Genomic DNA, 15428 nt, shown 5'->3' with positions numbered 1-15428 from the left:
AAGGGAGAAAAGGACTTCTTTCTCTACCTTCTCTATCCCATGCATAATCTTGTAAACCTCGATCATGTCATCCCACAGTCAACATTTCTCTAAGCTAAAGAGCCCCAAGCGTTTTAACCTTTCTTCGTAGGGAAAGTGTTCCAAACCTTTAATCATTCTAGTTGCCTTTTTCTGGACTTTTTCCCATCCTATAATATCCTTTTTGAGGTGGGGTGACCAGAATTGTATACAGTACAATTACTTATAGCAAGCCCAGCAAGGGTCTTTCCATGACAAGCGAGAAGCAGACGTGGTTTGCCTTTATTTCCCTCTGCAGAGACTTCCTTCCTTCCTTCCAAGTAGCAACCCTGCTTAGCTTCTGACCAGTGTTCCCTCTAAGCTGAGTTAGCGTGAGCTAGCTCACAGATTTTTAGCCTCCGGCTCACATTTTTGTCTTCCCTCAGGAAAAAATTGCAAACGAGAGCAAACGGATTGAATGCAGTCGCTCGCAACTTTAATGTCAGTCGCTCACAAAGTAGAATTTCTGCTCACAAAGACTCCACAGCTTCGAGGGAACGTTGCTTCTGACTTCTGGGGTGACCTCAGCCGAGGGGCTTTCAAGGCAAGGGAGAAGAAGAGATGGTTTGCTCTCTCTGCACAGCCGTCTTTGGTAGTCTCCCTTCCAACTACACTCCCTGCTTCTTGGCTCCAGCAAGGCGTCTGCTAGGCAAGGAAGACGCGGAGGTGGTTTGCCATGGCCTTCTGTGGAAGAATCATCTTTTAAGGTTTTTTTTTTTAAAATTGCGTCCTTTTCAAAGTTTATATCTGCTAAAAGGTAAAGATAAAGGAAGTCCCCTGTGCAAGCACCAGTCGTTTCCGATTCTGGGGAGACGCTGCTTTCACATTTTCACAGCAGCCTTTTTACGGGGTGGTTTGCCATTGCCTTCCCCAGCCTTCTACACTTCCCTCCCAGCAAGCTGGGGACTCCTTTGACCGACCTCGGAAGGATGGAAGGCTGAGTCAACCTGGAGCCGGCTACCTGAACCCAGCTTCCACCGGGGATCGAACTCAGGTCGTGAGCAGAGAGCTTCAACTGCAGTACTGCAGCTTTACCACTCTGTGCCACAGGGCTGTTATATCTCTGCTACCTGGTCTTAAATAGGTACATACATGGGCCGGCCCGACCTGACATGGCCTGGCCTCACAAGGTTTTATTATGTCAAATCTGGCCCTCATAAGAAATGAGATTGACACCCCTGGACTAGAATATTCCCTGCTCGGAGGTGGACTGCCAAAGCAAACCTCCAACTCCAAGCCTCGCCCTCCCCAGGCTCCACCCCCCCACCAAATCTCCAGGTATTTCCCAACCCAGAGCTGGCAACCGCCATAGAGACCTTCCAAAGCGGCCGGTTTCTCCAGGGGATCTCTGTTAGCTGGAGCTCAACTGTGATCCCTGGAAATCTCCGGCCACCCTGCGGAGGTTAGCAACCGTAGCTGTAGCCATAGAACAAAGCAGTGGACAAGAGCATCTTGAAGACCAACTAAGTTTTATTCAGAATGGAAGCTTTCGTACGCTCTTAAGCAGACTTCAGCAGACCAAATGGGAATGGCAAGCAGCAGTTCTTAATATAAGTGGGCAGTGAGTTGGTCTGTGGAATCATGGGAATGTGTTTAGCAGATGAAAAGAATCACAAATAGGGATCTGTGTTTGTTAGTGTTAGGGCAAAGCAGGGCTGAAATAACACTGGAGGGGGATAAAAAGAGAGCCAGTTTGGTGTAGTGGTTAAGTGTGCGGACTCCTATCTGGGAGAACCGGGTTTGATTCCCCACTCCTCCACTTGTACCTGCTAGCATGGCCTTGGGTCAGCCATAGCTCTGGCAGAGGTTGTCCTTGAAAGGGCAGCTGCTGTGAGAGCCCTCTCCAGCCCCACCCACCTCACAGGGTGTCTGTTGTGGGGGAGGAAGGGAAAGGAGATTGTGAGCCGCTCTGAGACTCTTCGAGTGGAGGGCGGGATATAAATCCAATATCTTCACCTACCTCACAGGGTGTCTGTTCGGGGGGAGGAAGGGAAAGGAGATTGTGAGCCGCTCTGAGACTCTTTGGAGTGGAGGGCGGGATATAAATCCAATATCTTCATCTACCTCACAGGGTGTCTGTTGTGGGGGAGGAAGGGAAAGGAGATTGTGAGCCGCTCTGAGACTCTTCGGAGTGGAGGGTGGGATATAAATCCAATATTTTCAACTACCTCACAGGGTGTCTGTTGTGGGGGAGGAAGGGAAAGGAGATTGTGAGCCGCTCTGCGACTCTTCGGAGTGGAGGGCGGGATATAAATCCAATATCTAAAAAGCAGGCTGCTGTTGTAGGTGCGAAGTGCCATAAATCTAGGTAACATTCTGGCTTTGTTAGTTCAAACAGAGGGCACGGTTTCTCAAGAGGTTATAACATCTATTACAGTTTGCCATTAGAAAAAAAGGAAAACATTAAAATACTGTGGAGGATGGGTATATGCAACATGCAATAAGACAAAGAGCCAATATCCCCCATTTATGTCAATACAAAACAAAAACAACCCCAAATATTCTGATGGTGTTTTTTCAGCCCTGCTTTGTCCTAACACACACACAGATCCCTATTTGTGATTCTTTCAATTTGCTAAAAACATTCCCATGATTCCACACTGCCCACTTATATTAAGAACTGCTACATCCATTCCCATTTTGTCTGACGAAGTCTTGCTTAAGAGCACCCGAAAGCTTCCATTCTGAATAAAACTTAGTTGGTCTTAAAGGGCGCACTTGTCTACTGCTTTTTTCTATCGCTTCATTCCAACATGGATGCCTACTGGGATCTAGCTGTAGCCAGCTCACCTCTCTGCCCCATCCTCTCACTCATTCATTCATTCATTCATTCAGATGGATTCAGGTGGGCAGAAGTGTTGGTTTGAAGCAGCAGAACCAAGTTTGAGACCAGCGGCACCTTTAAGACCAACCAAGTTTCATTCCGGGTCTAAGCTTTCACGTGCGTGCATGCTTCTTGCTATACCACGAAAGTAGTGTGTGTACACCGTGAATAGGGTTGCCAAGTCCAATTTAAGAAATATCAGGAGACATTAGGAGTGGAGCCAAGATCAAGGCTGTGACAAGCTTCATTGAACTCCAAAGGGAGTTCTGGCCCTCACATTTAAAGGGACGACACACTTTTTCAATGCCTTCCTTCCATAGGAAATAATGGATAGGGGCAGCTTCGTTGGGGGCTCATAGAATTGGACCCCCTGGTCCAATCGTTTGGAAACTTGGGGGATATTTTGGGGAGAGGCACTAGATGCTGTACTGAAAATTTGGTGCCTCTATCTCAAAAAACAGCCCCCCCCCCAAGCCCCAGATACCCGCAGATCAATTCTCCATGATTTTCTATGGAAATAAATCTCCACAGGGAATAATAGAGTTCTGAGCAGACATTTCCCTCCCCTCCCCCCGCTTTCTGACGACCCTGAAGCGGGGGGGGTGGGTATCCAAAGCGGGGGATCCCCTGCCCCCACCTGGGGATTGGCAACCCCAACCGTGGAGCTTATACCAGCAGGAATAAAACTTTGGTGGTCTTAAAGGAGCCACCGGACTCAAACTTCATCCAATCACGCACTCCTATTTAGCCACGTGAAAATCAAATGCACAGATGAAGCGCCAGGCGCCTCCAGAAGTGGGATCTCATCCACGATACTTTCCACCGGCGGGAGGAGCATTTATTTATCGGTCGTTTATTTACTAGCCTTGCAAGAGCGCCCCTCCCAGCCTCCGCGCAGGCGCCCTTCCCTCCTGACGCCGCCTTGCCCGCCCTTCCGCGGACGCGCAGGCGCGCTAAGCCGCCCGGTCTCGGCGGGCCGGAGGCTGCGTCGGCGCATGCGCGGCGCGTCGGAGCGGCTGAGGGAGGAGGGGGGGGTGGGGAAATGGCGGCCGCGGCGCTGGCGGCGGCTGAGGGAGGCGGCGGCGGAGGCGGCTCGGGGGCCCTCATGGCGGCAGGAGGCGGCGGCCACCCCAGCGGGGGCGCGGCGGGGCCGTCGTCGTGGACGCGCTCCCTGGAGCGGGCGCTGGAGGAGGCGGCGGCCAGCGGCGCCCTCAGCCTGAGCGGCAGGAAGCTGCGAGACTACCCCCGGGGCAGCGCCGCCAGCCACGACCTCAGCGACACCACCCAGGCCGGTGAGCGAGGCGGCAGCTCTCGGGGGGTGGGGCCTGGAGCCTTGGGGGCGGGGCCAAGAGGCTTGGGGTGGGGCCAGGAGACTTCGGGGCGGGGCCAGGAGGCTTCGGGGGTGGGGCCAGGAGACTTCGGGGGTGGAGCAAGGAGACTTTGGGGGCGGGGCCAGGAGGCTTTGGGGGCGGGGCCAGGAGGCTTCGGGGGTGGGGCCAGGAGACTTCAGGGGTGGAGCAAGGAGACTTCGGGGGCGGGGCCAGGAGGCTTCGGGGGTGGAGCAAGGAGGCTTGGGGTGGGGCCAGGAGACTTCGGGGGCGGTGCCAGGAGGCTTGGGGGTGGGGCCAGGAGGCTTCCGGGGTGGGGCCAGGAGGCTTCCGGGGTGGGGCCAGGAGGCTTCCGGGGTGGGGCCAGGAGGCTTCGGGGGTGCGGCCAGGAGACTTCAGGGGTGGGGCCAGGAGGCTTGGGGGTGCGGTCAGGAGACTTCAGGGGTGGGGCCAGGAGGCTTGGGGGGTGGGGCCAGGAGCAAGGGTATTGTAGGGTTGCCAAGCTCAACTTGATAAGTATTTGGGGGTGGGGCCAGGAAGCTTCAGGGTGGGGCCAGGAGACTTCGGGGATGGGGCTAGGAGGCTTGGGGGTGGAGCCAGGAGACTCTGGTGGTGCAGACAGGAGACTTTGGGGATGCAGCCAGGAGACTTTGGGGGTTCAGCCAGGAGGCTTGGGGGGGGTGGAGCCAGGAGACTTTGGGGGTGGAGCCAGGAGACTTGGGTGTGTGGAGTCAGGAGGCTTTGTGGGTGGAGCCAGGAGGCTTGGGGCAGGGTGGAGCCAGGAGCAAAGTTTTGTAGGGTTGCCAAGCCCAACTCAAGAAGTATCTGGGGACTTTGGGGGCGGAGCCAGGAGGCTTTGGGGGTGGAGCCAGGAGCAAGGGTATTGTAGGGTTGCCAAGCCCAACTCAAGAAGTATCTGGGGACTTTGGGGGTGGAGCCAGGAGACTTTCAGGGGTGGGGCCAGGAGCAAGGGTATTGTAGGGTTCCCAATCCCAATTCAAGAAATATCTGGGAGTGGAGCCAGGAGCAAGGTGTGACAAGCGGGATTGAACTCCGAAGGGATTTCTGCCCATCACATTTAGAGGGACTGAGCTCCTTTTAAATGCCTTCCCTCCTTTGGAAATAACGGAGGATAGGGGTACCTTTTTGGGGCTGATAGATTTGAACCTCAGCTTCACCACCCAGGCCGGTATGTGGGAGAACCCCGAGAGGAGGCTGGCAGCCGCTGGAAAGGGGGGAAACAAAAACTTAGGCCATTGCCTAGGGCGCCGGACTTCGGGGTGCCGAATAGGCACCCCCTCCATGTGACTGAGTGCTATTATCAGTGAGGGGGACACATCAGAAGTTAGCGTTGCCTAGGGCTCCAGGCAGACTAGGGCTGGCCCTGGGAGGGGGAGGCGGGGGCTGCAGGACACAGCCCTGAAAGGGGGAGCGCCTGAGTAGACACACCGGCTTCTTTGGGGGGGCTCCATTCCCCCTTGGCCTTCTCTGAAGGAAATTAGGGGGTATTCCTGTGGCCTGATAGGCAGAGGGGGGAAGTTTGGGAAGGTTGACATCTCCTTCTTCAGGTGCAACGGGGGGTGGTGGTGGTGGAATTAGGGGATTTTCCAGAGGTCTGATAAGGCAGAGGGGGAAGTTTGGGAAGGTTGACGCCTCCTTCAGGTGCAAAGGGGGGGGGGGAATTAGGGGATCTTCCAGAGGTCTGATAAGGCAGAGGGGGAAGTTTGGGAAGGTTGACGCCTCCTTCAGGTGCAAAGGGGGGGGGGAAATTAGGGGATCTTCCAGAGGTCTGATAAGGCAGAGGGGGAAGTTTGGGAAGGTTGACGCCTCCTTCTTCAGGTGCAAAGGGGGGGAAATTAGGGGATCTTCCAGAGGTCTGATAAGGCAGAGGGGGAAGTTTGGGAAGGTTGACGCCTCCTTCTTCAGGTGCAAAGGGGGGGAAATTAGGGGATCTTCCAGAGGTCTGATAAGGCAGAGGGGGAAGTTTGGGAAGGTTGATGCCTCCTTCAGGTGCGATGGTGTGATAGGCAGAGGGAGGAAGTTTCAGAAGGTTGACGCCTCTTTCTTCGGGTGCAAATGGGTGTGTGAAATCAGAGGATCTGCCAATGGTGGGGTAGGCAGAGGGGGAAAGTTTGGGAAGATTGATGCCTCCTTCTTCAGGTGCAAAGGGGGGGGAATTAAGGGATCTGCCAATGGTGGGGTAGGTGCGGGGGGGCGGAGTTTGGGAAGGTTGATGCCTCCTTCTTCAGGTGCAGATGAGGAAAAATCAGGGGATCTGCCGGTGGTCTGATAAGATAGAGGGGAAAAGTTTGGGAAGGTGCAAAGGGGGGGAAGTAAGGTATCTGCCAATGGTGGGGTAGGTGGGGAGGAGTTTGGGAAGGTTGACACCTCCTTCAGGTGCAGATGAGGAAAAATCAGGGGATCTGCTGGTGGTCTGATAAGGTAGAGGGGGAAAGTTTGAGAAGGTTGACACCTCCTTCTGGTGCAAAGGGGGGGAATTAAGGGATCTGCCAATGGTAGGGTAGCTGTGGGGGGAGTTTGGGAAGGTTGATGCCTCCTTCTTCAGGTGCAAAAGGCAGAAAAATGAGGGATCTGCTAATGGTGTGATAGACAGATGGAGAAAGTTTAGGAAGGCTGACCCCTCCGTCTTCAGGTGCAAAGGAGGGAATATTAGGGGATCTCCCAGTGGTGATGGGCAGAGGGGAAAGCTTGGGAGGGTTGACACCTCCTTCTTCAGATGGGAAAGGGGACTAAATTGGTGTCAACCATAGTCAGTGATGTCATTGGGGAAATAATTCCCCTGCAAAGCCACTGTTTTCAGGTGGGGCCTTCTGGGATGACTGGGGGGTTGGCTCCCCAAAAGCCCATGAGAGACACAGAGTCTGCCAAGCCCCCCCCCCCCCCGCTCCGGGCTCTTTGAAAGTGGGATGGTTGGTTGCGGATCTGGGCATGGTGGGGGCTGCCAGCTGCACACTGGAGCACTGAGCAGAGTCATGTAAGGGAAAGAATTTTGGTGCCTTGAAAATGGCTTGCTGCAGATTGGGCCACGGAGGGTGGTTGCCGTCTTCACCCTGGAGTATTGAGCCGAGTGACACAGGCAAAGGAACTCGGGTCCTTTCAAAATGGCTCGCTGCCGATTTGGGCCTGGTGGGGATCTGCATCGTGGAGTATGGCACAGAGTGACATGAGCAAAGACGCTTTGGTCCTGCAGAAGCTGAATGACTGGCTGCAGATGTGGATGTGGTGGTTATTGTTCAGCGCTCTGCATACGGGAGTGTCTTGTGGAGGAATGTAAGCAAAGAAGCTTTGGTTCTGTGAAAACAGAATGGCTCACTGGACGGTTGGATGCGATAGTGATGGCTGCTTGTTGCAGTCTGCATACTGGAATGTTGTGCAGAGTAACATAACATCAGAAGAGCCCTGCTGGGTCAGTCCAGTGAGGGTCCATCTAGTCCAGCATCCTGTCTCACACAGCGGCCAGCCAGTTCCTCTGGAGGGCCAACAACAGGGCATAGAGGCCGAGGCCTTCATAAGAATATCAGAAGAGCCCTGCTGGATCAGACCAGGGAGGGTCCATCTAGTCCACCATCCTGTCTCACACAGTGGCCAACCAGTTTCTCTGCAGGGCCAACAGCAGGGCGCAGAGGCCAAGGGCTTGTCCTGGTGTTGTCCCCTGGCTCTGGATTCGTGCCTCTGAATATTAGTATTCTTTTTTGTTGTTTAGCGCTGTCTACATACTGGAGTATTGTGCAGAGTAACATAAGCAATGAAATTGTGGAAGCAGAATGACTAACTGCAGATTTGGGCATGGTTGTTATAAATTCGGTGTCATCTCCATACTTTAACATTATGCAGATTAACATAATTGAATACATTTTGATTCTCTGATAGTGGATTTGGATGTAGATTTGGATGTGGTTGCTATTGCTGTTATTATTTGTTGTTATTGTTGAGTGCCATCTGCATATTGGAGTATTGTGCGAAGTAACATGAGCTAAGAACCTTTGCTGCTGCAAAAGTATATGGCAAGCTTCAGATTTCTTGTTCTTGAGGTGGCTTTTATGGGGCACTCTTATACTATAAAATTTTTATTCTTAGAAATTTAGAGTACAGAAATAAAAAGGGGAAAGGGGAAAGATTTGTATTGGTCATAGCAAGGACATTCATATCATCAAAAGAGGAAGAAGAAGATATTGGATTTATATCCTGCCCTCCACTCCGAAGAGTCTCAGAGCGGCTCACAATCTCCTTTACCTTCCTCCCCCACAACAGACACCCTGTGAGGTGGGTGGGGCTGAGAGGGCTCTCACAGCAGCTGCCCTTTCAAGGACAACCTCTGCCAGAGCTATGGCTGACCCAAGGCCGTTCCAGCAGCTGTAAGTGGAGGAGTGGGGAATCAAACCCAGTTCTCCCAGATAAGAGTCCGCACACTTAACCACTACACCAAACTGGCATAGGGTATCTCAGTAGGTATTTACATAGTCATAGGGATCAGAAATACTATACTTCTTATTCTGTTATTCTGGCTTTATGGAGCATTCTTGGCCTACTTAACCACACAGAGTTGCACAAACATAAAACAGGTCTCTGCCCCAAAGAACATTCGCTCTAAACTTTGGACAAAAGGGGAGGATTAAGAGAAGGAGAAGCAAAGGTAACAAAAGGTGGAGAGTGAGAAAATAATGCTGGCATGCGTGTTCCTGGCTTGGCTTCTGGAAGCAGAATCCACTCTGAGGCCGTCCAGGCGGTGCGCAAAATGCTGCAACGTTTTAAAAGCATGATAAGGTTTGGCTGGAGATGTGCCTGTGATATTGTTCTTAGAGAGGTCCTGAGGTTCAGGATAAAATGAAGCGGATGGGTTAGTCCAGGGGTCCTCAAACTTTTTAAATAATAATAATAATAATAATAATAATAATATTTTATTTTTATATCCCGCCCTCCCCGCCAGGTGGGCTCAGGGCGGCTAACAGACATGGGAGTCCCATGATTCACATAAAACAACATAACAGACATGGGAGTCCCATGATTCACATAAAACAACATAACGTAACAACATAACAGTTTAAATATCAGTCACTGTCCCTCAGACTGTTGGAGGGCCAGACTGTTGTGGTGGCTGCCATTACTGTACAAGGCCGCGGGCCGTCAGTTCTCCGTCTTCTGCATCTCTCTCCCTTCCCCACACCACACACCCCGGCCTGGGAACTCACCTCACCTCGGTATCGCCTCACACTCTGTCTCCGCCGCCTCAGCCCAGTGCCGGAAGTGTGCGTTGCTAACGTGAGTTTAGGTCGAGCGTCACTTCCGGTCTGATTTTGCCATAACCCGGCGGGCCGCATAAAGGTCCTCAGCGGGCCGCATCTGGCCCGCGGGCCGCAGTTTGAGGACCCCTGGGTTAGTCTGTCTGGGTCAGATGCCTTCTGCACAAAATGCGTGCGCCTAAACACCCGTGAAGCCGCCTCATACTGAGTCAGACCATCAGTTCATCAAGGTCAGGATAGTCTACTCAGACTGGCAGCGGCTGCCCAGGGTTTCAGACAGATCTCATTCACATGGCTTCCTTCCTCCCTGGTCCTTTTAACTGGAGGTGGGGGGGGGGTGTTGACTCTGAGACTTTCTCATGCTAAGCTGAGGCGTTTCCACTGAGCTACAGTCCTTCCAACCTGTGTGAGCCGTGAAGGCCCATGGGATAATAAAAAGGAAATATATGAGGCAGGCAGCGTTCCCTCTAAGCTGCAGAGTCTTGTGAGCAAAAATTCTGCTTTGTGAGCGACTGGCATGAAAGTTGTGAGCGGCTGCCTCGATGAGTGTGCTCTGGGGTCATCCTTCCGGAGCTGAGACAAAAAATGGGTGAGCTGGAGGCTAAACAGCTGTGAGCTAGCTCGCGCTAACTCAGCTTAGAGGGAACACTGGATGGTAGATTGGGGGGTGATCAAGTGCGGTTCTGGACCCAGAAGTGTTTTTGTCTTTGTGTGTGTGTGAAGCGCCATCAGGGTGCTGCTAACTCAGGACAACCTTACGAATTAACGACCTCCAAAACCTCCCATCATGAACAGCCTCACTCAGGTCTTGCAAACTGAGACTGTGACTTCTGTGGTTGGGTCAGTCCGTCTGTCGGGTTTTCGTTTTTGCTGCTTTTCCTAGCATGATTGTTGCGTTTTCCAGTGACTCTTGTCTTCTTTCAGCGTGGCCAGAGCACAATAGCCTCCGTTTAGTCATTTTAACTTTTGGGGAGAGTTTAGGCTTTGATTGTTCTAGAACTCACTGATTTGTGTACTCGGGGAGTAGAAAAAAGAATAGTCCTTGAATCATATGCAGTAAGGACTGGTGCCTTCAGGGCTCAGTAAGGGCTGCTTTCCCTCCTCTCTGATAACTGCTAAGAGGTGAGTGTGTATAAGAGATTTTTCTGTCTTGCACAGCTGAATCTTCCACTCTAAATATGGGATTGAGAAACTTGGATTTCTTTTTTAGAGCGCAGTAACTGCCAATTTCGTAGTGTGCTTACACAAGCAAATGAAGAGAGCTCGGGTACGGGAGCCAATATTTAAGATAGGCGAAAGGAGGCAAACTGGATCAAGTGTTTACAGTCCTAAGTGAGAATGAGCTGTCAAACTGGACTTTGTAGGATGCACGGAATGCGAATGGGCCCGGATGAGCAGTGAAACAGTGAAGAAGGAGGGAACGCATTGCAGTGGTTGAACAGACAGTGTTTACTCTGTGTTGCTAAATGTGCAATTATAGCTGTGTTTGTAACACATTAAGAGCCCCGTGGCACAGAGTGTTAAAGCTGCAGTACTGCAGTCCTACGCTCTGCTCACGACCTGAGTTCGATCCCTGGTGGAAGCTGGGTTTTCAGGTAGCCGGCCCAAGGCCTTCCATCCGTCCAAGGTCGGTCAAATGAGTCCCCAGGGTGCTGGGGGGAAAGTGTAAAAAGATTGGGAAAAAAATGGCAAACCACCCCGTAAAAAGTCTGCCATGAAAACGTTATGAAAGCAACGTCACCCCAGAGTCGGAGATGACCGGTGCTTGCACAGGGAACCTTTCCTTTCCTTTCCTTATAACACATTTAAATATTTTAAGAGCTTTGTGAATCTTCTTAATCTTCATTTTCTAATAGACTTGATTATTCATGTTGCATGCTCTTACCATGTAGATTTTTTTTTTTAATACAAGACTGTTGAAGCAAATAACAGCCAGTTCGGCGTAGTGGTTAAGTGCGCAGACTCTTATCTGGGAGAACTGGGTTTGATTCCCCACTCCTCCACTTGCAGCTGATGATGTGGCCTTGAGTCAGTCACAAGTTCTTGCAGAGCTGTTCCTCTCAAAAGCAGTTCCTGTCAGAGATCCAGTTTGGTGTAGTGCAGGGGTGGCCAACGGTAGCTCTCCAGATGTTTTTTGCCTACAACTCCCATCAGTCCCAGCTATTGGCTATGCTGGCTGGGGCTGATGGGAGTTGTAGGCAAAAACATCTGGAGAGCTACCGTTGGCCACCCCTGGTGTAGTGGTGAAGTGCATGGACTCTTATCTGGGAGAACCAGGTTTGATTCCCCACTCTCCCACTTGCATCTGCTGAAATGGCCTTGGGTCAGCCATAGCTCTGGCAGAGGTTGTCCTTGAAAGGGCAGCTGCTGTGAGAGCCCTCTCAGCCCCACCCACCTTCCCCACCTCTGTTGTAGGGGGAGAAGATATAGGAGATTGTGAGCCGCTCTGAGTCTCTGATCCAGGGAGAAGGGCGGGGTATAAATTTGCCCCCACCTCACAGGGTGTCTGTTGTGGGGGGAGAAGATAGAGGAGATTGTGAGCCGCTCTGAGTCTCTGATTCAGGGAGAAGGGCGGGGTATAAATCTGCCCCCATCTCACAGGGTGTCTGTTGTGGGGGGAGAAGATAGAGGAGATTGTGAGCCGCTCTGAGTCTCTGATTCAGGGAGAAGGGCAGGGTATAAATCTGCCCCCACCTCACAGGGTGTCTGTTGTGGGGGGAGAAGATATAGGAGATTGTGAGCTGCTCTGAGTGTCTGATTCAGGGAGAAGGGCGGGGTATAAATCTGCCCCCACCTCACAGGGTGTCTGTTGTGGGGGGAGAAGATAGAGGAGATTGTGAGCCGCTCTGAGTCTCTGATTCAGGGAGAAGGGCGGGGTATAAATCTGCCCCCACCTCACAGGGTGTCTGTTGTGGGGGGAGAAGATATAGGAGATTGTGAGCCGCTCTGAGTCTCTGATTCAGGGAGAAGGGCGGGGTATAAATCTGCCCCCATCTCACAGGGTGTCTGTTGTGGGGGGAGAAGATAGAGGAGATTGTGAGCCGCTCTGAGTCTCTGATTCAGGGAGAAGGGCAGGGTATAAATCTGCCCCCACCTCACAGGGTGTCTTTTGTGGGGGGAGAAGATATAGGAGATTGTAAGTCGCTGTGAGTCTCTGATTCAGAGAGAAGAGCGGGGTATAAATCTGCAATTCTTCTGCTTCTTCTGAGCTCCCTCAGCTCCAACTATCTCACAGGGTGTCTGTTGTGGGGAGAGGAAGGGAAAGGGGATTCTTAGACAGGTAGTGAAAGGTGGGGTATAAATCCAATCTCTTTTTCTCCTTCTTGTCAGTCAGCCATGGAATTGCTGGTTGACCTGACATCGGTTTTACTGGTATTAAGCTCAGAGCAATGCTGACTACATCACGGGGCTGCTCTTGAAAGTTGTAACCATGTTTTTCATAGTAAATATGTTCTAATTTTTAGTCTTTTATCATGCTGCCACATATTACTCATAGCGTAGTGGAAGTTCTTCTACATACTTGTGCAAAAAATCAATTCCGCTGGTTTTTCTTGAGATCCCAAAAACTTAAGACAGAACTTTGAGAAATCTGAACCTTGTGGGCAAGGTTGTTGGTCCTCTAGAGGAACTGGTTGGCCCCTGTGTGAGACAGGATGCTGGACTAGATGGACCCTCACTGGTCTGATCCAGCAGGGCTCTTCTGATGTTCTTAGGAAGGCCTCGGCCTCTCTGCCCTGTTGTTGGCCCTCAAGAGGAATTTTTTGGCCACTGTGTGAGACAGGATGCTGGACTAGATGGACCCTCACTGGTCTGATCCAGCAGGGCTCTTCTGATGTTCTTAGGAAGGCCTCGGCCTCTCTGCCCTGTTGTTGGCCCTGCAGAGGAACTGACTGGCCATGTGAGACAGGAGGCTGGACTAGATGGACCCTCACTGGTCTGATCCAGCAGGGCTCTTCTGATGTTCTTAGGAAGGCCTCGGCCTCTCTGCCCTGTTGTTGGCCCTGCAGAGGAACTGACTGGCCATGTGAGACAGGAGGCTGGACTAGATGGACCCTCACTGGTCTGATCCAGCAGGGCTCTTCTGATGTTCTTAGGAAGGCCTCGGCCTCTCTGCCCTGTTGTTGGCCCTCCAGAGGAACTGGTCGGTCCCTGTGTGAGGCAGGATGCTGGACTAGATGGACCTTCACTGGTCTGATCCAGCAATGCTCTTCTGATGTCTTTATGAAGGCCTCAGCTTCTCTTCCCTGTTGTTGGCCCCTCAGAGGAACTGACTGGCTACTGTTCTGGATGGACCACTGGTCTGATCCTGCAGGGCTTTTCTGATGTTCTTATGCTTTTGGGAAAAACCATGAGTGCCCATCCCTGAGTACTCAGATCATTCTACTTCCTTCCTCAAATTCAAATGCAGTAGCCATGTTAGCCTTTTGCATCAAAAAAGCGAGTGAAGTTGCATCTTAAAGAAAAACAGGTTTATTGAAGCATGAAATTTTGTGGCTTCCCTTGAAGCTTTACTTCAGCAAATCTGTTCGTTGTTTAAGGTGCCGCAAGTCCTACGCACGCATAGGGTGCTCATACTTGCACCCTTCTCAGAAATCTTGACAAATTTGTTAAAAGAGGTCTAATGCAGGGGTGTCAAACTCATTTGTTATGAGGGCCGGATCTGACATAAAGGAGACCTTGTTAGGCCAGACATAGATATATATTTATATATTTAAAAAACTTAAAACATTAGCACTCAGTCTTAAAGGTGCTTTCTTTGTATTTCTCCCCTGGGATCCCGGGAACTGTGCAAAGGAAGCTCTGGCTCTTTCCTTCCTTCCCAGGGGGCAGGGGAAGGGAGGAGGCAGGGGAAGGGAGGAGCTTCGGCCAATAGAAGAGAAAGAGGCTTGGTTCAATAGCTCTGTTGTGCAATTGAGAGAGCCTGACAAAGTAAGCTTTCTCCCCAAGGGAGAAGCTTCAGCCAATGGAGAAAACAGATACTTTTTCTCTGTAGCTCCTGTGCGATTGAGCAAGCTTTGCAAAGCAAGCTGTTATACAGAAGGAAGCAAGAGAGAGGGAAAAGGAGGCAGATGACAGCCAGTTGCTTGGGGGCCTGATAGGATCCCTCCAGGGGTCTGATTTGGCCCCTTGGCGGCGTGTTTGACACCCGTGGGCTAATTCTATTATCCAGCTATTACAGACAAGTTAGAGAGAGAGTGCCACCATAGACCACCTAATGAGTTGAACTGGCTGAGCTGAGGTTTGATCTGAGAACTTTATTTTTATTTTATTTTATAAAATAAAAATAACAACTGGGAGAGCCAGTTTGGTGTAGTGGTTAAGTGCACGGACTCTTATCTGGGAGAACCGGGTTTGATTCTCCACTCCTCCACTTGCACCTGCTGGCATGGCCTTGGGTCAGCCATAGCTCTGGCAGAGGTTGTCCTTGAAAGGGCAGCTGCTGTGAGAGCCCTCTCCAGCCCCACCCACCTCACAGGGTGTCTGTTGTGGGGGCGGAAGGTAAAGGAGATTGTGAGCCGCTCTGAGACTCTTCGGAGTGGAGGGCGGGATATAAATCCAATGTCTTCATCTACCTCACAGGGTGTCTGTTGTGGGGGAGGAAGGTAAAGGAGATTGTGAGCCGCTCTGAGACTCTTCGGAGTGGAGGGCAGGATATAAATCCAATATCTTCTTCTTCTATTTTATTTTTTCATTCGATTTTTAGCCCACCCTTCCCGTAGAACAGGCTCAGGGTGGGTTACATCATAAAAACAGTCAACAGTAAAAACAGTAAAAGACCAATTAAAAAAATATAAAAACTTTCCGGTTCAGAGCTTGTGCTTTTAATAACCATTAGCAGTGTCCAGATGTGGCTGCATTAGATATCCAGAGCTTAGTGCGCAAACAGGACCAAACCAGAGCTCCAGATCTGATGCGTGTGCTCTTGGAAACAGATTTCATCGAAACCGGTGGTACTGA

The 15428-nt window shown here is 51.4% G+C and overlaps 1 protein-coding gene across 3 annotated transcripts in view; it reads left to right on the top strand.

Moving 5' to 3' along the window:
- The first annotated feature begins 3981 nt into the window (after nucleotides 1-3981).
- The window catches only part of LRCH3 (leucine rich repeats and calponin homology domain containing 3), a 219112-nt gene continuing 207665 nt past the window's right edge, over nucleotides 3982-15428 (top strand). For all 3 annotated transcript variants that reach the window (XM_060242835.1, XM_060242833.1, XM_060242834.1), the window contains exon 1: nucleotides 3982-4173. In XM_060242835.1, coding sequence (XP_060098818.1) covers nucleotides 3987-4173 — 187 coding nt within the window. In that variant the 5' untranslated portion in view covers nucleotides 3982-3986. The remainder of the gene's footprint in view (nucleotides 4174-15428) is intronic.

Source organism: Heteronotia binoei, chromosome 6 (assembly GCF_032191835.1).
Source record: "Heteronotia binoei isolate CCM8104 ecotype False Entrance Well chromosome 6, APGP_CSIRO_Hbin_v1, whole genome shotgun sequence".
NCBI classification, from domain to species: domain Eukaryota; kingdom Metazoa; phylum Chordata; class Lepidosauria; order Squamata; family Gekkonidae; genus Heteronotia; species Heteronotia binoei.
This window is presented reverse-complemented; position numbering and strand designations above follow the sequence as displayed.